The 22100-nt window shown below is 46.5% G+C and overlaps 1 protein-coding gene and 1 non-coding gene across 2 annotated transcripts; both read left to right on the top strand.

Moving 5' to 3' along the window:
* Window positions 1-2394: 2394 nt before the first annotated feature.
* Window positions 2395-2466, top strand: trnag-ucc (transfer RNA glycine (anticodon UCC)). The gene has a single exon. It is a non-coding gene; the product is annotated as a tRNA-Gly (tRNA).
* Window positions 2467-2553: 87 nt separating this feature from the next.
* On the top strand, window positions 2554-19881 carry LOC132405901 (uncharacterized). The gene is made up of 3 exons (XM_059990878.1): window positions 2554-2661; window positions 3024-6396; window positions 19864-19881. The coding sequence occupies exons 2-3, from the start codon at window positions 4306-4308 to the stop codon at window positions 19879-19881; spliced, it is 2109 nt and encodes a 702-aa protein (XP_059846861.1). The 5' UTR covers window positions 2554-2661; window positions 3024-4305.
* The last annotated feature ends 2219 nt before the right edge of the window (window positions 19882-22100 follow it).

Raw genomic sequence — 22100 nt, 5'->3', positions numbered from 1 at the left:
AACACCCCTTTACCCACACCCTCATGCTTTCCCTTGATTCTGTCTCCACTGGTTTTTGGGTTAGAGAATTCCAAAAATTCACGTCTTTTAAGACAAGAACATTCTCCTCACCTCCCTCCAAAACAGACAACCCTTTACTCTGAAATAATGCCACCTAATATAGATACCTCCAATAGGGGAAAGAAATATTATTTTAGCCTGTCAGACCTCTCTTCTCTCTGCTGAATTTGGACCGAAAATACAAAAGCATTCATTGCCAGATTCAAGGCCAGCTTCTATTCCACTTATCAGACTTCTGAATGGACCTCATGCTTAAGATGAATTCCTTATCTTCATGTGGTCCTTGTGCACCTGTTTTCCTGTTTACCTCCTTGATCTGCTTAGATGTACAGAATGATCTGTATGGATGGCGTGATTTCACTGTGCGTGTGACCATGGTAAAACAACTCCAGTACCTCACTAGGATTGCGATAGCTGCAGCTTTGAGTCAAGAGTGCAGGATCACCACGTAAAACATCAGTGATCCCTTTACCTCCACAGATGCTGTCTGACCACTGAGCTCCCCAGATTCCAGCATCTGTAGTCTCTTGTGTCTGCACTAACATGTTCAATAACATCGACCCACAGTGCTCTGAATTTAAATGAGAACAGATTCAATTTATCAACCTCCTTTCTGAACTGAATTGAATTGACTTTATTTCTTACATCCTTCACATACATGAGGAGAGAAAATCTTTACATTACATCTCGTCTGAATGTGCAATGTGGAAATTATAATAATTTGTAATAAGTAGTGTGTACAACAGGACAGTCAATATAGCATAGGAATACAATTGTATCAGCATGAATTAATCAGTCTAATGGCCTGGTGGAAGAAGCTGTCTGGAACCTGTTGGTCCTGGCTTTTATGCTGTGGTATCGTTTCCTGGGTGGCCCAATGATTCTTCTGCCCTTTTTATGTACCTGTTGCTGTAAATGTCCTGAATGTGAGAAGTTCACATCTACAGATGTGCTGGGCTGTCCGCACCACTCTCTGCAGAGTCCTGTGATTGAGGGAAGAACAGTTCCCATACCAGGCAGTGGTGATGCAGCCAGTCAAGATGCTCTCAATTGTGCCCTGTAGAAAGTCCCTAGGATTTGGGGACTCAAACCAAGGTGAGGTGAAAGAGGCACTGTAATGCTTTTTTCACCACACAGCTGGTGTGTACAGACCATGTGAGGTTTTCAATAATGTGGATGCCCAGGAGCTTAAAGCTGTTCACCCTCTTAACACCAGATCCATTGATGTCAATGGGCGTTAGCCTGTCTCCACTCCTCCCGTAATACACAATCCGCTCCTTTGTTTTTGTTACAATGAGGGAGAGCTTGTTTTCTTGACACCACTGTGTCAGGGTGATGACTTCTTCTCTGTAGGCTGCCTTGTCATCATTTCAGATAAGGCCAATCGATGTAGTATCGTCAGCAAATCTAATTAGCAGGTTGGAACTGTGGGTGGCGACACAGTCATGGATATACAGAGGGTGAAGGAGGAGGCTTAGGATGCGGCCCTGAGGGGCTCCTGTGTTGAGGGTCAGAGGTAAGGAAGCCCACTCTTACCACCTGCCAGCAATCTGGCAGGAAGTCCGGGATCCTGACACCAGACAAAAGTAGATCCAACAATACAGCAGTACAGGATAAGCTGAGGTTAATGGGAGAGTTCAAAGTACATTTATTATCAAAGTAGTATACTACCTTGACTCATTTCCTTCCTGGCAGTTACAGAAGAACAAAGAAATACAATAGAGTCAATGAAAAAACTACATACTATGACTGACACACACAACTGGAGAGCACAGGGAAACAATCTGTGAATTGATTAATTAATACTGAGAATATGAGTTGTAGAGTCTTTGAAAGTTAGTCTATAGGTTATGGACTCAGTCCAGAGTTGAGATGTCCACGCTGGTTCAGGAGCCTGATGGTTGAAGGTAGTACTGTAATTATTTCTGAAGCTGGTGGTGTGGGACCTGAGGCTTCTGTGCGTCCTTCCAGATGGCAGCAGCAAGAAGGGAGCACGGCCTGGATGGCGGGGTCCTTGATTACGATGGTGCTTTCTTCTGGCACCGCTTCTTGTAGCTGTGCCTTCCTTTCCAGTGATGGACCGGACTGTATCCGCCACTTTTTGTCGGCTTTGGTATTTCCATAACAGGCTGTGATTCTATTGATGGAAATTGGAGAATATACGGAAGGAAAATAGAATGGCCGTCGGTAGCTGCTCACATTTTGCATTCCACGGTCTTTCCTAGTTCCTAGCACCACTTTTAATCATAAAATCCAGTCAATAATCCTTGAACAATAACTGCTGTTTGACGTGGTGTCGATGTAGCGAGCGCTTTCAGGCTGTTTCCCAGCGCTGCGATGGTGGTATAGTGGTGAGCATAGCTGCCTTCCAAGCAGTTGACCCGGGTTCGATTCCCGGCCATCGCAACCGTTTTACACAAAATCGCAGCTGATGTTTAATTAATACGTGGAAGTGTCGCGGCGCCGCCCTCTGACAGGCGCTAACGTTTACACCAATCTTTACATTCCCTTCCCCTCGCTTTACGCTTTCATTGTGAGTGAGTGAATTGCCCACCCGCTGTATGTTGTCAAATAGCAACCAGCTCCAAACCGGCCCAGGAGGTCTGTACCGGGGCATTCATTCACCCTGGAACGGGGCAGTGGATGGGCCCCGATATTGGCGGCGGTGTCGAGCTGGTGAACCGGCACAGCGCAATACTTGTTGATCGGCGTATAAATGTGGTTCCCGATGAGGAATCATGGCCCATCGCTCTATGTTTGGCACGATCAAACATCACTCTCATTATTTATGCTCAATATCTTTAACCCCACACGCATGGCAAATTAACCTACTATGGGAAGAAAATGGGGGGAATCCACACAACAATAGCAATGAAAGATAGCGCCAGAGGGATAATTCTGTTGTCCTATCAGCGAAACAGTTAAATTCTTCCTTTATTAATGTCTCTGATTTCCTTTTCAAGGAGGTTGGGGTTCTGTCGGACTCCGTGATCTACAGCGGCCGTGTTTTGGGAATGTCCGGGTGCGGCCTTGTCGACACGAATACTTGCCAGTGCTGCGTACTGAAGCGTCGCCGGGAACCGGTACATCGGGACGGCGAGGGAGGCTGTAGGAAGCCCCTGAACTCTGGTGGTCTCGTCCGGGAACCTTATGTAAAGGGGGTTTCTTTTTTTTCTCTGTTGGGAAAGGGTTTCCTTTTGTTAACTAGCAGGAATGCTAATTTACTGATAACGAGAATGTATTCCTTTGTAAACCAAATGGGGATTAATAATCCCCGGGGTAATGGCCAGGTAGAGCGGGAGAATGCCACAGTGTGGAAGGCCACACTTTTAGCCCTTAAGTCCAAAGGGTTGCCGGTCTCTCGATGGCAGGAGGTCCTCCCTGAGGCACTGCACTCTATCCGCTCTCTGTTATGTACGTCCACCAATGCCACCCCTCACGAACGCCTATTCTCTTTTCCCAGGAAGTCTGTCACTGGGACCACCCTACCAGTTTGGCTGACGTCCCCGGGGCCAGTGCTGCTCCGGAAACATGTGAGGAGCAATAAATACTCCCCGCTGGTGGAGAGGGTTCACCTTCTCCATGCGAACCCCCAGTATGCTTACGTGGTCTTACCTGATGGGCGGGAGGACACGGTCTCCATCCGCGACCTGGCACCCGCAGGTGCAGCAGACCACTACCCTGAAGGCTCTCCGGTAACTGTGAACCCTGCACCAGAGGTGACACCGTACTCACCAGGCCCTACACAGACTCCTCACGACACTTGTATACCGGGCGTTTCGTACGCATTTATACCAGGCGCCTCGCACATGCATGAGGGATCACCGGCGCCTAGTGGGCAAGAACACGCGCAACCCCCGTCCCCTGTGCAATCGCCAATGTTGCCGGCACCTATGCGGTCACAGCCGGTGCTACGTAGATCGCAGCGACAGATTCGACCGCCTGATCGGCTTGACTTGTAAGAACCTTCGCTACATGAGGACTTTTTCAAACGAAGGGGGGGTGAATGTGGTGAACTATGTGCCTGTCGGGACACGCCCCTGCTGACTGCTCCTGTGGCTCCTCCCACAGGCCCCTGTATAAAGGAGACCTGCGGCCTGAAGATCGGCCTCAGTCTCCAGGACCTTGTATGATAGACACTCACTCCTGGTTCCTTCTTCCAGTCAATAAAAGCCGATATCTCGCCTACGTCTCAGTGTGAGTTATTGATGGTGCATCAATTTTATTGACTGGAAGTTTTAAAACATGGAACCCGTTTTGCGTCCGGACCGGTTGGATTTGGACCCTCAAGACCCTGACGCAGCTCTCGCTTTTGAACACTGGCTTGCATGCTTCCAATCGTACTTGGCGGAGCTTCGTGCGACTGAACCCGCCGTTATGCACAGAATCCTACTCTCGAGGGTCTCCTCCAAAGTTTACTCCTTTATCCGGGACCTGCCGACCTACGAAGGGGCACTGGACGCCCTCAAACGACAGTACCTGCGGCCGGTGAACACCGTCTACGCAAGACATCGCTTAGCTACCCGGCAACAGCGGCCTGGCGAATCGTGCGCTGAGTTTCTCCGAGCACTACAGACACTCGTCCGAGCTTGTGACTGCAAGACGCTCACGGCAGAACAGCATGCGGAGCTGCTGGTGCGAGACGCCTTTGTGACGGGACTGAGGTCAGTGTACATGCGCCAGCGGCTGCTGGAGAACTCGGATCTTACCTTAAGCTCGGCGATAGAGAAGGCCAACGCTCTAGAAGCTGCGCGGCATAACGCCGACGCTGTCCAGTCGCGCGATTCCCCGCCGGTTTCGTGGACGCCTCAGACCCCGCCACCGCCGGCTCCCGGGAGCGAATTCGCCAACGCCGCCGCCAGTCGCCATTCCACGAGCTCCCCGACCCAGACCACGGCTGTGGCCCGTAAGAAACTCGTGCTTTGTTATTTCTGTGGCCAAAAGAAACATCCTCGACAACGCTGTCCAGCGCGAGAAGCGACCTGCTCCAGCTGCGGAAAGCGGGGCCATTTCGCCAAGGTCTGTAAGTCTCAACCTCGAGCGGAGTGCAGCGCTGCGGGTGAAACGTGGGGGCCGCCATCTTGCATGCCGGGATGTGGGCGGCCATCTTTGTCGACGTCAGCACGCCCCGCCCCCGATCCTCCGATGCTGACCGGGTACCCCGGATGTGAGCGGCCATCTTTGTCGGCGTCAGCATGCCCCGCCCCCGACCCTCCGATGCTGACCGGGTACCCCGACGGCGATCCAACTCTGGCCACTGTGACTCTCGACCAAAGCGCCCCACACCAGCTTGCAAGATCCATGATGGACATCCAGGTGGAGGGGCATTGGACTGGATGCCTGTTTGACACGGGCAGCACTGGGAGTTTTATTCACCTGGACACAGTGCAACGCTGCGGACTTGCAACGCGGCCGGTCAGTCGGAGGTTCCATTTGGCCTCTGGGTCGCAGTCCGCAGACATCCGGGCGGGTTGTGTAGCGACTTTGGTGGTGCAAGGCACAGTATATCGGGACTTTGAACTGCTGGTCATGCCTAATCTGTGTGCACCTGTGCTATTGGGGCTGGACTTCCAGAGCCATCTCGAAAGTGTGACTATGGTATACGACGGGCCCCTCCCACCACTCACTGTCAAGAATCCTCAGTTTTGTGGGACTTCTTCACATACCCCGCTACTGACCACACACACACACGGACACACACATCCCATCCAGAACCAGGCCAACAGCTGCGCTACCGACACTTGCAGCCTCTCCACTCTCAAGATCCCTCCCCCACCGCTGTTCGCCAACCTGACCCCCGACTGTAAACCTGTGGCAACCAAAAGCAGGAGGTACAGTGCGGGGGACCGGGCCTTCATTCAGTCGGAGGTGCAGCGGCTGCTCAGGGAGGGGATCATTGAGCCGAGCACAAGCCCTTGGAGGGCCCAGGTGGTTGTTGTTCGGACTGGGCAGAAAAATAGGATGGTGGTGGACTATAGTCAAACCATCAATAGGTTTACGCAGCTTGACGCATACCCCCTACCCCGCATCGCGGATATGGTCAACCAGATTGCTCAGTATAAGGTGTACTCGACAATAGATCTGAAATCCGCTTATCACCAGCTCCCCATCTGCCCAGAGGACCGCCCCTACACCGCCTTCGAGGCGGGCGGCCGGCTCTATCACTTCCTGCGCGTCCCTTTCGGTGTCACGAATGGTGTCTCTGTCTTCCAGAGGGAAATGGACCGGATGGTGGACCAGTACCAACTGCAGGCCACATTTCCCTATCTGGATAACATCACCATCTGTGGTCATGACAGGCCAGATCACGACGCCAACCTCCAACGGTTTCTCCAAGTGGCCGCAGCTCTGAACCTTACTTATAACAGGGACAAGTGTGTTTTTGGTACCACCCACCTTGCTATAATTGGGTATGTCGTGGAAAACGGGGTTATTGGGCCTGATCCCGAACGTATGCGCCCCCTGTTAGAGCTCCCTCTTCCCACCACTCTCAAGGCCCTCAGACGGTGCCTGGGGTTTTTTTCCTATTACGCCCAATGGGTCCCCCATTACGCAGACAAGGCTCGCCCCCTGGTCAAGTCTACCTCGTTTCCCCTCTCTGCTGAGGCCTGCGCGGCCTTCAACTGCATTAAAGCGGACATTGCCAAAGCTACGATGCATGCAGTGGACGAGACCGCTCCCTTCCAAGTGGAGTGTGATGCCTCCGATTTCGCTCTGGCTGCTACCCTTAATCAGGAAGGCAGACCAGTAGCATTCTTTTCTCGCACCCTCCAAGGCTCTGAAATTCGGCACTCCGCGGTGGAGAAAGAAGCCCAGGCCATAGTGGAGGCTGTTAGGCACTGGAGGCACTATCTTGCTGGCAAAAGATTCACTGTGCTGACCGACCAGCGCTCGGTTGCGTTCCTGTTCAGCAACCAACAGCGGGGCAAGATCAAAAATGATAAGATTTTGCGGTGGAGGATAGAACTCTCCACCTACACCTATGATATCCTGTACCGGCCTGGCAGACTCAATGAGCCCCCTGATGCCCTATCCCGGGGAACATGTGCTAGCACACAGCTCGACCAGCTGTACGCCCTTCATGCACAACTTTGCCATCCGGGGGTCACCCGATTTTACCATTTTGTGAAAGCTCGGAACCTGCCGTACTCCCTGGAGGACATCAGGACGATGACCAGGGACTGCCAAATTTGTGCCGAGTGCAAACCGCACTTCTACTGTCCTGACACGGCACAACTTGTCAAGGCCACCCGCCCTTTTGAACGCCTGAGTGTTGACTTTAAGGGCCCCCTTCCCTCCACTGACCGCAATGTCTATTTTCTCAGTGTTATTGACGAGTTCTCACGGTTCCCCTTTGCCATCCCCTGCCCCGACACCACTGCCACGTCCGTCATAAAAGCCCTGCGCCAGCTCTTCACTCTGTTCGGGTATCCCTGCTATATCCACAGTGATAGAGGGTCCTCCTTTATGAGTGAGGAGCTGCGCCAGTACTTGCTAGCTAGGGGCATTGCTACCAGTCGGACCACAAGTTATAATCCCCGGGGTAATGGCCAGGTAGAGCGGGAGAATGCCACAGTGTGGAAGGCCACACTTTTAGCCCTTAAGTCCAAAGGGTTGCCGGTCTCTCGATGGCAGGAGGTCCTCCCTGAGGCACTGCACTCTATCCGCTCTCTGTTATGTACGTCCACCAATGCCACCCCTCACGAACGCCTATTCTCTTTTCCCAGGAAGTCTGTCACTGGGACCACCCTACCAGTTTGGCTGACGTCCCCGGGGCCAGTGCTGCTCCGGAAACATGTGAGGAGCAATAAATACTCCCCGCTGGTGGAGAGGGTTCACCTTCTCCATGCGAACCCCCAGTATGCTTACGTGGTCTTACCTGATGGGCGGGAGGACACGGTCTCCATCCGCGACCTGGCACCCGCAGGTGGAGCAGACCACTACCCTGAAGGCTCTCCGGTTACTGTGAACCCTGCACCAGAGGTGACACCGTACTCACCAGGCCCTACACAGACTCCTCACGACACTTGTATACCGGGCGTTTCGTACGCATTTATACCAGGCGCCTCGCACATGCATGAGGGATCACCGGCGCCTAGTGGGCAAGAACACGCGCAACCCCCGTCCCCTGTGCAATCGCCAATGTTGCCGGCACCTATGCGGTCACAGCCGGTGCTACGTAGATCGCAGCGACAGATTCGACCGCCTGATCGGCTTGACTTGTAAGAACCTTCGCTACATGAGGACTTTTTCAAACGAAGGGGGGGTGAATGTGGTGAACTATGTGCCTGTCGGGACACGCCCCTGCTGACTGCTCCTGTGGCTCCTCCCACAGGCCCCTGTATAAAGGAGACCTGCGGCCTGAAGATCGGCCTCAGTCTCCAGGACCTTGTATGATAGACACTCACTCCTGGTTCCTTCTTCCAGTCAATAAAAGCCGATATCTCGCCTACGTCTCAGTGTGAGTTATTGATGGTGCATCATGTTCTTTCTTCTGAGTCTGTAAGCTTTTGTTGACGGGCTTTTGGGCAGATCGGCGCGAGGGGGTCGAGAGAGAGGACGCAATGCTCTAAGCTGGGCGAGGATCGGACCCCAAAGGGGGGTCCGAGGCCGGGAGATTCTCCGAGGAGGGGGGGGGGATGAAGCTAGATGTGCTTGGTTGACCACTCGGAGGGTCCTGAGCTGTTTGGAGAGTCCGAGGAGTTCGGAGGGTCCTGAGCTGCGAGTCGAGGAGTTCGGAGGGTCCTGAGCTGCGAGTCGAGGAGTTCGGAGGGGATCGAATGGTGGCCAGAAGACTTCAGAAATTGAGTTCCAACGCTGTGCACGAAGTGGTTTGGACTTTGATAAGTTTGGCGCCTTTTCTTTAATTTTCTCTTCATATATACTGTATCGTTATTAATCACTTAGTTATAGTAACCTTTATAAATTGTACTCAGTTAATCGCATATGGTGTACTGTCTGTTTTTGGGTGAGGCGGGGACATCACACAACATCCACACCAGCTGATTACCCAGTTTGGCGGGGCCGAAGGCTGCTCCCCCTAGACAAGAACGAGCTGAGCGAGCCTGAGGCGACCCAGGGAGTTACACTTAAATAAAACGATGCTTCAGACTGTGATTGTAACATCGAAACAGCGACTGTTTGTCTCCCCTCTCGTCGTGGAAAGAGTGATATCTGTCGCTCCCTTGTTAGTGAGAAAGAGAGTCTGAGGTCAAACATTTAGTTTTAGATGGGCCGTAGACCATAGTCTCTGTTTGGGGGTTTTGCTTTTGCTTGCATGGTGAGCGGTGAGAATGCTGATGCTTTATGTTAGAGTAAGTGGGAGAGGGTTGATGCTGTTTGTGCAGGGGGGAGAGGGTCGGGTGCTTTGACGTCCTAACATTTTTTTGTCATTCATTCTTTGTGGGGTTCTGTTTCGAGGATGTCTGCATATAGTAAGAATCTCAGGTTGTATATTATATGCATCCTCTGATATTAAGTGGAACCATTAAACTCAGGAGCTCCACATGACAGTACCCAAGGTAAGGATTGAACCGATATCTCTGGAGCTTTAAGGGAGAGCCAGGTCACCTTCAGGCCTCTTCACTCCAGTGAAAACAAGCCCCAGCCTCCTACCTCTCTCCCCCCAGCTTCTAAACAACACTCCCATAAACACAAGAGATTCTGCAGATGCTGGAAATCCTGAGCAATACACACAAAATTCTGGAGCAAGTCAGCATCTGTGGAGGGGAACAAACGGTAGATGTTTCAGGCCAAGACCCTTCATCAGGACTGAAAATGAAGAGGGCAGAAGCCAGAAAAAGAAGGTGGGGTGGTGAAGGAGTACAAGCTGGAAGGTGATAGGTGAGACCAGTTGAGGGGGAAGGTGGGTGGGGCTGAAATAAGCTGGGAGATGATAGGTGGGAAAAGTTAAGGGCTAAAGAAGTAATCTAATAAGAGAAGGACAGTAGAGCATAGAAGAAATGGAAGGATGAGGTGAGAAGAGAGGGGAGATAAGGAAACCAGAATGGAGAATGGAAAAGGAGAGAAGGGAAGGGGGAGAAATAACTGGAAGTTAGAGAAATCATACTTCATGCCATCACTTTGGATGCTACCCAGGTGGAATATGAGGTGTTGGCAAAAGGTAGTATCTCCCGGTGACTACCCATTTCATTTTGCAAACATGAGGAAATCTGCAGATGCTGGAAATTCAAGCAACACACACAAAATGCTGGTGGAACACAGCAGGCCAGGCAGCATCTATAAGGAGAAGCACTGTCAACGTTTCTCGGCCCAAAATGTCAACAGTGCTTCTCCTTATAGATGCTGCCTGGCTTTGATTTTCTTTTCCTATTCTGATGTATCTGTACATGGCCGTCTCTATTGCCACGACGAGGCCAAACTCAGGTTGGGGGAGAAACACTTCTTATGCTGTCTGGATAGTCTCCAACCTTGTGTCATGAACCTAGATTTCTCTAACTTCTGGCAACTTCCCCAGAAGTTAGAGAAATCTGTCAGTATTACAGTGGAATAAAGGGAACTACAGAGGCCATGAGAGAGAAGCCTACCAAAATTGATTAGAAAGGGATACTAGCAGGGATGATGACAGAACAGCAATGGCTGGAGTTTCTGGGAACAACTTGGAAGGTGCAGGGTAGATATACACCAAGAAGTATTCTAAAGGGAGGAGGAGGCAACTGTAGCTGATGAGGGAAATGAAATATATAAGCAAGAGGGAGGACATATAATAGAGCAAAAATTATTGGGAAACTGGAGGATTGGGAAGCTTTTAAAAACCAACAGAAGGCAACTAAAAAAGCCATAAAGAGGGAACAGATGGAAGATGAAGGTCAGCTAGGCAACGATATAATTTTCTGATATAGAATGAGGTGAGAATAGGTACTGGACCACTGGAAAATGACACTGGAGAGGTAGTAAGCAATGACAGATGAACTCAGTAAGTGTTTTACATTAGTCTTCACTGTGGAAGACACCAGCAGTATGTCAGAAATGGTGGGTGTCGTGGGCAGAGGTGGGTGTTGTCACTGTTACTAATAAGGTGGTGTTTGGGAAGCTGAAGGGTCTGATGGTGAATAAGTCATTTGGATCAGATGAACTATATGTCAGGGTTCTTAAAGAAGTCGCTGAAGAGATTGTGCAGGCATTAATAATGATCTTTGAAGAATCATCAGATTATGGAATGGTTCCAGAGAACTGGAAAATTGCAAGTATTTCTCCATTCTTTAAGAAGGGAAGGAGACAAAAGTTGGGAAGTTATAGTCAGCATGGCTTCCTTCAGGGGAAATCTTGCCCGATAAATCTGTTTGAATTCTTTGAGGAAATAACAGGCATCATAGACAAAGGAGAATCAGTGGATGTTGTTTAATTGGGTTTTGAGAAGGATTTTGACAAAGTGGCACGCATGAGGCTGCAAAGCATGACATTGCTGCTGAACAAGTTAAAAGGCCGTAGTAATATAGTAAAGACAGCAGCAAGGATAGGTAATTGGCTGACTGGAAGAAGGCAAAGAGTGGGAATAATAGGAGACTTTCCATGTTGGCTGCTGGTGACTAGGGCTGTTCTCTGGGAGTTGATGTTGGTATCCCTTCTTTTCACATTAATAGTCTGATTTCAATGATGGAATTGATGGTTTTGTGGCCAGTTTTTGAATGATACAAAGAGAGGTGAAGGGGCAGGTAGTGTTGAGGAAGCAGGCGGTCTGTAGAAGTACTTAGATTAGGAGAATGAGCAAAATTGTGGCAGATGGAATGGAGGATAGGATAGTGTATGGTCATGTACTTTGGTAGAAGGGTTAAAAGCATAGACTGTCTTCTTAAATGGGGAGAAATTCAAAAATCAGAGGTGCAAAGGATCTTGGGAGTCATCTGGGAATCCCTAAAGGTTAACTTGCAAATTAAGTTACTGGTAAGGAAGACAAATGCAGTGTTAGCATTTATTTCAAGAGGACTAGATATAAAAGCAAGGATGTAATGCTGGAGCTTTAAAAGGCATTGGTCAGACCACAGAGTATTGTGAACAGTTTTGGCCTCTTATCTAAGAAAGGATGTGCTGGCACTGGAGAGGGTACAGAGGATGACCCTGGGAACGACTGTGTTAATGTGTGAGGAGTATTTGATGGCTCTGGGCCTGTACACGCGGGAGTCTAGAAGAATGAGAATGAGGTTGGCGGGGGTGGGGGGGGGGGGGAGTCTCATTGAAACCTATCAAAAATTGAAAGGCCCAGATAAAGTGGATATTTCCTATCGTGGGTTAATCTAGGACCAGAGAGCACAGTTTCAGAATAAAAAGATGTCCCTTTGGAACAGATGAGGAGGAATTTCTTTAGCCAGACAGTTGTGAATCTGTGGAATTCCTTGCCACAGATGGCTGTGGAAACCAAGACAATGGATTTTTTTTTTAGTTTTTTTATACATTTTCTACATCGCTACAGATAAAAAAAACCCCAGATCGAAATGAAGAACATTGATACAGTGCAAAAATAAACATACAATAACAATATGATACAAAGAAAGATAATTGAGAAAGCACCCAAATTGAAGACATGTAAAATTAGTATCCTCCCCAAGCCCCGCAACAAAAAAGAACTCCAGAGCAACCACAACACAATATAGAGAGTATAAATCAGGGCATTCAAACCCCCAAAACTGTGAATACAGTTAGCAACAGAAGATATTAATGCCTACTACCAAAAAAAAAGGAGCTGAAAGCAAAGGGCCGAAAAAAAACCTTAGTAAAGAGGAAGGTTATGAAAGTACTCAATAAAAGGTCCCCAGACCTTATGGAACTTTGTATCCAAATTAGGAACTGAATAATGAATTTTTTCAAGGTCTAAGCAGGACATAATATCATCAAGCCATTGAGCATGCATGGGCGGGGCAACATCTCTCCATCTAAGGAGGATTAAACGTCTAGCCAGGAGAGAAGCAAAACATAATATTCGACACTTAGTCGAACTCAGACGTAAATCTGTCTCACCCAAAAAAACCGAACAAAGCAATTAAATGGTTAGGTTCTAGGTGGTGACTCAGAATATACGATAACGTTATGAAGACATCTTTCCAAAATTTCTCCAAGCTAGGACAAAACCAGTACATATGAATGAGAGAGGCCTCGCCTCTTTTGCATTTATCACAGAGAGGACTAATATTAGGGTAAAATCGAGATAGTTTAGATTTAGACATATGGGCTCTATGAACAATCTTAAACTGTAAAAGGCAATGGCGAGCACAAAGAGAGGTTGAATTAACCGATTTGAGAATCGAGTCCCAAGTCTCATCAGATAAGGAGATATTTAAATCATGCTCCCAAGCCATTCTAATTTTATCCACAGGGGCACGTCGTAAGGATGCTAATTTATCACGAATAAATGATATTAAACCTTTACCTAGTGGATTAATAGAAAGAAATAAATCCATAACATTTTTCTCAGGCATTTCAGGGAAGTTAGGAATTAAAGGATTAATAAAGTGTCTAATTTGGAGATATCTAAAAAAATGAGCATTGGGCAGATTGAACTTAGCAGAGAGCTGTTGAAAAGACGCGAAGCGATTATCAATAAAAAGATCTTCAAAACGTCTAATGCCCTTCCTATACCAATCATGGAATGCTGAATCATACGTAGTAGGTAAAAAAAAGGTGATTATGTAAGATAGGGCTAGAAAAGGAAAAACCATGGAAACCATAAAATTTCCTAAACTGAGTCCATTTATGCAAAGTGTGTCTAACAAGAGGATTAACTATTAATCTAGACAAACTACTAGGGAGTACAGAGCCAAGAAGTGCAGAAATAGATAAATCTTTAGTGGAGCTCAACTCCATTGCCACCCAATTAGGGCACTCGGGTTGGCCATGGAAAAAAGACCAAAAGGTAGCACAACGTATATTGGCTGCCCAATAATATAAATGACACTGGATGTATTTAAAGCGGAGGTTGGAGGTTTCTTGATTAGTAAGGACATCAAAGTTTTTGGTGAGGAGGGAGGAGAGTGGATTTGAGAGGGATTACAAATCATGATAGAATGTCAGCGCCAGATGGACAAAATCTGCTCCTACTGTAAAAGGATAGCTGTGAAAGACTTCCACAACTAACTGTTTATTGTTGTTGCCTGGCTCTCAGTGGAGAGGTGTGGGTGGACCCTGAACTGTGGAGCTGGGGAAGTTGCAAGCAGCCCATGTCCCCAAGTATCGTCTTCAGGCAATGCCAGTCACAGTAGTGTAGACTTCTTGAGCAGGAAGAATTGAGCATGGCACAAGTCTCATGCTTATCCACAAACTAAGGGGATGAAACACTCCCTGTTAATGGAAAGATTGATTAGGAGCCATTATGTACATGAGCACAGCCGATGGTTGCCTGTATCTATGGGGACCAGCAATGCACAAGGTGCAGGATGCTCTTTCAATGAAATTGAATGGGATGGAAATCTGTCTGTGAGTGCAGTGCTTAGGGGAGATGCACATTAAGAGAAGTGACAACAATCTGCGTGAGCCACTTAGATGAAGTGTGGAACTGGATTTGGGTTATTACTGTCACATGCATTGAGAATGAGTGAAAAGCAGAGTGTTCATACAGATCAGATCATTACACAATGCATTGAGGTAGAACAAGGTAAAGCAATAACAGAATGCAGAATAAAGTGCAATACAGGCAGACAATAAGATGCAAGGAAATAATGAGGTAGATTGTGAGGTCAAGAGATCATATTAATCATTGCAGGGAACCATTCATTAGACTGGATAGAAGCTGGCCTTCATGGTGGTATGTGTTTCAGAGTTTTTGTATCTGCTGCCCAGTGGGAGAGGGGAGGAAAGAGAACGTCCAGGGTGGCTGGAGCTTTTGACGATGTTGACTGTGAGAAGTACAGACAAAGTCCATGAGAGGAGGCTGCTCTCTGGGAGTTGTGTCCACAACTTTCTGCGATTTCTTGCAGTCACTTCCCCATTACACTCTCTAGTGATAGATTATTGTTACCTGTGTTACCACAGAGACACTCACTGAATGAACATATCAGCAGCTCAGTGCTGCAGAAATCACCCTCTGCTAGCTTCATCTCACATTTTGAAAGGTTAAAAGTCAAAGTAAATTTATTACCATTTAAAATGAGATTCATTTTCTTGCAGGTAATTACAGGAAAATAAAGAAATGTCAATAAAATTCTTGAAAAACTATATATAAGCAAAGAGCAGCGCACACAAAAAAGTGGAGAACTTAGCAGTTCATAGAAACATAGAAAACCGACAGCACAATACAGGCCCTTCGACCCACAAAGTTGTGCCGAACACGTCCCTGCCCTAGAAGTTACTAGGCTTACCTATAGCCCTCTAGTTTTTCTAAGCTTTATGTACCTATCCAAAAGTCTCTTAAAAGACCCTATCATATCTGCCTCCACCACTGTTGCCAGCAGCCCATTCCACGTACTCACCATTCTGCATAAAAATCTTACCCTTGACATCTCCTCTGTACTTATTTCCAAGCACCTTAAAACTTTGCCCTCTCATTCTAGCCATTTCAGCTCCGGGATAAAGCCTCTGACTATCCATATGATCAATGCCTCTCATCATCTTATACATCTCAATCAGGTCACCTCTCAACCTCCGTCGCTCCAAGGAGAAAAGGGGGAGTTCACTCAACCTATTGTCATAAGGCATGCTCCCCAATCCAGTCAACATCCTTGTAAATCTCTTCTGCACCCTTTCTATGGCTTCTACATCCTTGCGGTAGTGAGGTGACCAGAACTGAGCACAGTACTCCAAATGGGATCTGACCAGGGTCCTATACAGCTACAATGTTACCTCTCGGCTCCTTAATTCAATTCCATGATTGATAAAGGCCAACACTCCGTATGCCTTCTTAATCACAGAGTCAATCTGCACAGCTGCTCTGAGCGTCCTATGGACTCGGACCCCAAGATCCCTCTGATCCTCCACACTGTCAAGAGTATAACCATTATAATACCTTATTCTGCCATCATATTTGACCTACCAAAATGAACCACTTCACACTTATCTGGGTTCAACTCCATCTGCCACTTCTCAGCCAAGTTTTGCATCCTATCAATGTCCTGTTGTAACCTCTGGCAGCCCTCCACACTATCTACAACACCTCCAACCTTTGTGTCATCAGCAAACTTACTAACTCATCCCTCCACTTCCTCATCCAGGTCATTTATAAAAATCACAAAGAGTAGGGGTCCCAGAACAGATCCCTAAGGCACACCACTGGTGACCGACCTCCATGCAGAATATGACCCGTCTCCAACCACTCTTTGCCTTCTGTGGGCAAGCCAGTTCTGGATCCACAAAGCGATGAGACTCACTGGTCAGATAATTTCCTGGAGTATCTCTATTCCCTTTCTTGGATAAGGGAACAACATCCACAACCCTCCAATCCTCTGGAATCTCTCCCGTCCCCATCAATGATGCAAAGATCATTGCCAGAGGTTCAGCAATCTCCTCCCTCGCCTCCCACAGTAGCCTCTATGTCATGCAGCATCTATGGAAAAAAGTAAACAGTCAATGTTTTTGGGCGAGACTCTTTATCAGGATTGAGAAGCTAAACAAAGACGCCACATCTCTGTTTTAAATGGACACTCCTCTACCTTGAGGCTCTGCCCTCTTGTCCTAGACTTCCCACCATGGGAAATAACTTTTCCACATCTACTCTGTCTAGGCCTTTCAACGTTCAAAAGGTTTCAATGAGATACCCCTCATCCTTTTAAATTCCAGTGAGTGCAGACCCAGTGCTGTCAAACATTCGTCTATGATAACCCTTTCATTCCCCAAATCATCCTTGTGAACCTAATCTGAACCCTCTCCAATGCCAGCACATCTTTTGTTAGATGAGGACCCCAAAACTGTTCACATACAAGGTGAGGCCTCACCTGGGCCTTATAATCCCTCAGCATCACATCCCTTCTCTTGTATTCTAGTCCTCTTGAACTGAGTGCTAACATTGCATTTGTCTTCCTTACCACCGACTCCACCTGCAAGTTAACCTTTAGGGTGTTCTGCACATGACTCTCAAGTCTCTTTGCATCTCTGAATTTTGGATTTTCTCCCCATTTAGACAATAGACTGCACACTTATTTCTTCTACCAAAGTGCATGACCATGCATTTTCCAACATTCTGTTTTATTGTCACTTCCTTGCCCTTTTTCCTAATCTGTCTAAATCCTTCTGCAGCCTACGTGTTTCCTCAACACTACCTGCCCCTCCACCAATCTTCATATCATCTGCAAACTTGATAACAAAGCCATCTATTCCATCATCTAAATCATTGATAGTCAGCAAAAAAAGAGAAGCGGTCCCAATGCCGACCCCTACAGAACACTACTAACCACTGGCAGCCAACCAGCCAAGGATCCTTCTATTCCCTCTCACTGGCCTCCTACCAATCAGCCAATGTTCTAACAATGCCAGTAACCACTGTAATACCATGGGCTCTTAACTTGGCAAGCAGCCTCATGTGGCCTTGCCATTGGCTTTCTGAAAGCCCAAGTATACAACGTACCCTGCATCCCCTTTATCTACCCTATGTGTCATCTCTACAAAGAATTCCAACAGATTTGTCAGGCAAGGCTCTCCCTTAAGGAAACCATGCTGACTTTGTCCTATCTTGTCCTGTGTCACCAAGTACTTCATAACCTCATCCTTAACAATTGACCCAACATTTTTCCAACCACTGAGGTCAGGCTAACTGGTCTATAAATTTCCTTTCTGCTGTCTTCCTCCTTTCTTAAAGAGTGGAGTGACAATTGCAATTTTCCAGTCCTCTGGCACCACGCCAGAGTCCAATGATTTTTGAAAGATCATTTCTAATGTCTCCGCAATTTCTTTCAGGACACTAGTGTGAAATTCATCTGGGCCAGGTGAATGGAAAAGTAGAGGGTTATGGGTAACCCTAGCTAATTTCTAAAGTGAGTACATGTTTGGCACAGCATTGTGGGCCAAAGGGCCTGTATTGTGCTGTAGTTTTTCTATGTTTCTATGAGCTTGTCCCACATTCTTCTAAAGTAGAGTGAATACAGGTCCAGAGCCATCAAATGCTCCTCATACATCAACCCTTTCATTTTCATAATCATTCTGGTGAGTTTCCTCTGGACCCGCTCCAATGCCAGCACAGATGACTTATGTACCTTTAGGTCTTTCAGCTTTTTAAGCACCTTCTTTCTTGTAACAGTAACTGCACCCATTTCTCTTCCTTCACACACTACGACATCAGGCATACTGCTAGTGTCTTCCACAGTGAAGATTGATGAAAAATACTCATTTGGTTCATCTGTCATCTCCTTGTCCTCTGTGATTATTTCTCCGGCCTCATTTTCTAGCGGTCCTATATCCACTCTCATCTCTCTTTTATTTTTTTACAAACTTGTAAAAGTGTTTATTATCCGCTTTGATATTGTTTGCTAGCTTGCTTTCATATTCAATCTTTTCCTTCTTAATAATTACTTTAGATGCTCTCAGTAGGGTTTTAAAAGCTTCCCAATCCTCAATCTTCCTGTTTGTTTTGCTTTGTTGGATGCCCTGTCTTTTGCTTCGTTTTGACTTCCCTTGTCAGACACAGTTGTATAATTTTGCCATTTATATATTTTCCTTGTTTTTGAAATGCATCTATCGCACACTTTCCTCATTTTTCGTAGAAACTCACGCCATTGCTACTCTGCTGTCGTCCCTGACAGCAACTCCTTCCAATTTACTTCGGCCAACTCCTCTGTCATTTCCAAATATACCACTGTAATTTCCTTTACTCCACTGAAATACTGCTGTGTCAGACATTACTTTCTTCCTATCAAATCTCAAGTTGAACTCAATCTTATTGTGATCACTGCCTCCTAGGGGCTATTTTGCCTTAAGCTCCCTAATCACCTCCGGTTCTTTACATCGCACCCAATCCAGTCTAGCTGATCCCCTAGCAGGCTCAACGGCAAACTGCTCTAAAAAGCCATCTCATAGGCATCCAACAAACTCACTCTCTTCAGATCCATTACCAGCCTGATTTTCCCACTTCACCTGCATGTTTAACTCTTCCATGACCATCATAACATTGCCCTTTTGACATATCTTTTCTATTTCCTGCTGTAATCTGTGGTCCACATCCCAGCTACTGTTGGGAGACCTTTATATAACTGCTATCAGGGTCCTTTTACCCTTGCAGTTTCTTAACTCAACCCACAAAGATTCAACATCTTCTGATCCTATGACACATCTTTCTACTGATCTGAAGCCATTCTTTACCAGCTGAGCCACACTACCCTATCTGACAACCTTCCTATCCCTCCATACAACACATAACCTTGGGCATTCAGCTTCCACATACATCCATCCTTCAGCCACAATTCAGTGATAGCCACAGCATCATACCTGACCATCTGCAACGGTGCAACAAGATCATCCACATTTATTTATATTTTGTACATTGAGATATAACACTTTGAGTGCCACATTTGCTACCTTTCTTGATTCTGCATCCCTAATTCACTGATACTCACCCTGCTGGCTGCAATTTTGTCCTGTCATCTGCCTGCCCTTCCTGACAGTCTGACTGCACGCTATCTTTGCTTATTTTTTACCACCCATCCTAACCTGAGTCCCTTCACTCTGGTTCCCCCCCCCCCCACCAAATTAATTTAAACCCTCCCCAACAGCTCTAACAAACATGCCCATGCAGTTATAGGGTTGTCAGGGGCCGTGGGGGTTTGTGAAGTTACGTCCATGTTTTGTTGGTCAAAGTGAGCATAAAAGACATTGAATTTATCTGGGAGCAAAACCTTGTTGTCCTTTATGTTGTTTGGTTTTGCTTTGTAGGAGGAGATGGCATTCTAGCCCTGCCACAGCTGTCAAACATCCTCCTGTGATTCTAGTTTAATCCGGATTGCCACTTTGCACATGAGATAGCTTTCTAGAGGTCATACCTGGCCCTCTTGTACTTTGCTGGACTACCTGTGCTGTATATCACCAATAGAGCCCTTACCAGATTGTGAATCTCTTGTTTTATCCAGGGTTTCTGGTTGGGGAAGACTCTAAATGATTTTCTGTGGACACAGTCATCCATGAATGTCTTTATAAAGTCCATGACAATTGTGGCATATTCATTCAGGTGCTCTGATGAGCCCTTGAACATGTCCCTGTCCACCTACTCAAAACAATCCCATAGCATCTCCTTTCCCTCCTGTGACCATTTTTTTGATGTCCTCATCTCTGGTGCCTTACTCTCAGTCTCTGCCTTTACACAGGTAGGAGGAGGACAACCAGATGATCAAATTTGCTGAAATACAGTCGAGGGATGGAACGGTAGGCATTCTCGATAACAGCGCAGCAGTGGTTGAGTGTAGGGTCCTCTGGTGCTGAACAAATGTGCTGATGATAGCTGGGCAGAGATTTCTTCAAGCTAGCTTGATTGAAGTCTCTGGCAAGGATGTGAAAAGCACCAGGGTAGGCTGTTTCTGGTTTGTTAATCATGACACCCAGTACATTGAGCACTTACTTAATATCTGCCTTTGGCAGTATGTAAATTGCAATCAGGATCACAGCAGATAAGTAGAACTTAATATTTAATATGGCACTTAATATTTAGATGCTCCATGTTGGAAGAACAAGAGTGAGACAAGACTGCTACGTTGGAACACTACCATGAGTTTATCATGAAACAGATGCCGCCGCATCTGCCCTTTCCAGATGCTGTCATATGGATTGAGGGCCTCTCGGGCTGGAGTGCAGTGTCCAGTGTGTTGGAGGTGAGCCATATCTCAATGATCCAGAGAACGGAACAGTGCCTCATTTCCATCCCATGCAGTAATCTTGCCCGTAGGTCCTCTATCCTGCTTTCTTACTGGTGACAGAAACCTGGTTAAGCACTGGTGAGCTTGCTCCACTTGTTGAACTCTGTCCAGATGAATGTAACTTTTTTGGCACGTGGAGGGGGTTTAGCCAGTGTGTTTAAGGAACATTTTAATTGCTGTCTACTGAACTCTGATTATTTCCCCAGCTTTGAGGTGCAATTAATTAAAATGAGCCTGATCAATCCCCTCTTCATTGCTCTTGTGCATTGTCCACCAGAAATACGTAAAAATTTTATTACTCAATTTGCGGACTTCCTCTTAAATACTATGCCCAACTTTGATCGAGTTCTGATTCTTGGTGACTTTAATATTCATGTTTGTTGTCCGGCTAAGCCTCTCGTAAGTGATTTTATGCATCTGCTTGAGTCTTGTAATCTTGCTTTGCTTATCTCCGGACTCACCCACATGCTAGGCCACACACCTGACCTGGTCTTATCGTCTAGTTTTCCGATCTGCAACGTGGAAATAATTGATGCTTGTCTGTTGGATCACAGTGCTGTTATGTTTGATGCATCTCTGCCTTTTAAATTTCATCTTCCTATACATTGCTCTTGTTACATTAACTCTTCGACTGCTAATAAAGTTCTCTGAGGCTCTCATAGCTGCTCCTAATATCAGTACTATTGAGGCTTCTCCTCCCCACTGAAGAACTCACTTCCTTATTTTTTTTTTGTAATTTATTTTTTATTGAAGTTCATCAAACAAACATTTCCATAAGATGTATTTCAGACATTGTACATACACATCATATAATCAGATATATCACAAAATCTCCACAAAGTATTTATCTGGGGTATACACTTATACAAAAGAGTGGAAAGAAAAAACAAGCAAAAGGAAAGAACTATGTACAAGTAGGGAGTGATTTTCTTTTTTTACAACAGATTCATTGATTTGTGAGAATAAAATCAGGCCTATGAGGCATTATGTAGTTAAACAATTTTTCCCAGCATGAATAAAATTGTTCCAGCTTATGATTAACAGATGCTGCTATCTTCTCCATTTTGTAAATATTCATTGTAATTTCCATCCATGTATTTAAAGTTGGGCTCTCCTGTGATAACCATTTCCTAGTAAGAGTCTTTTTACCAGCCACCTACAATATATTCATTAAATATTTATCTCTTTTCAACCATTCTTGAGGTATATATCCAAAATATATGGTCTTAATCTCTAAGGGTATTTCACATTTAAAGATGTCTT

The sequence above is a fragment of the Hypanus sabinus genome, chromosome 16 (genome assembly GCF_030144855.1).
Source record: "Hypanus sabinus isolate sHypSab1 chromosome 16, sHypSab1.hap1, whole genome shotgun sequence".
Taxonomy (NCBI): domain Eukaryota; kingdom Metazoa; phylum Chordata; class Chondrichthyes; order Myliobatiformes; family Dasyatidae; genus Hypanus; species Hypanus sabinus.
The sequence above is the reverse complement of the archived record's forward strand: the minus strand, read 5'-3'. Positions and strand labels throughout refer to the sequence as shown.

Bases quoted from the DNA above. Each gene is read 5' to 3' on its own strand.
- LOC132405901 (XM_059990878.1), top strand. From the start codon at position 4,306: ATGGAACCCGTTTTGCGTCCGGACCGGTTGGATTTGGACCCTCAAGAC.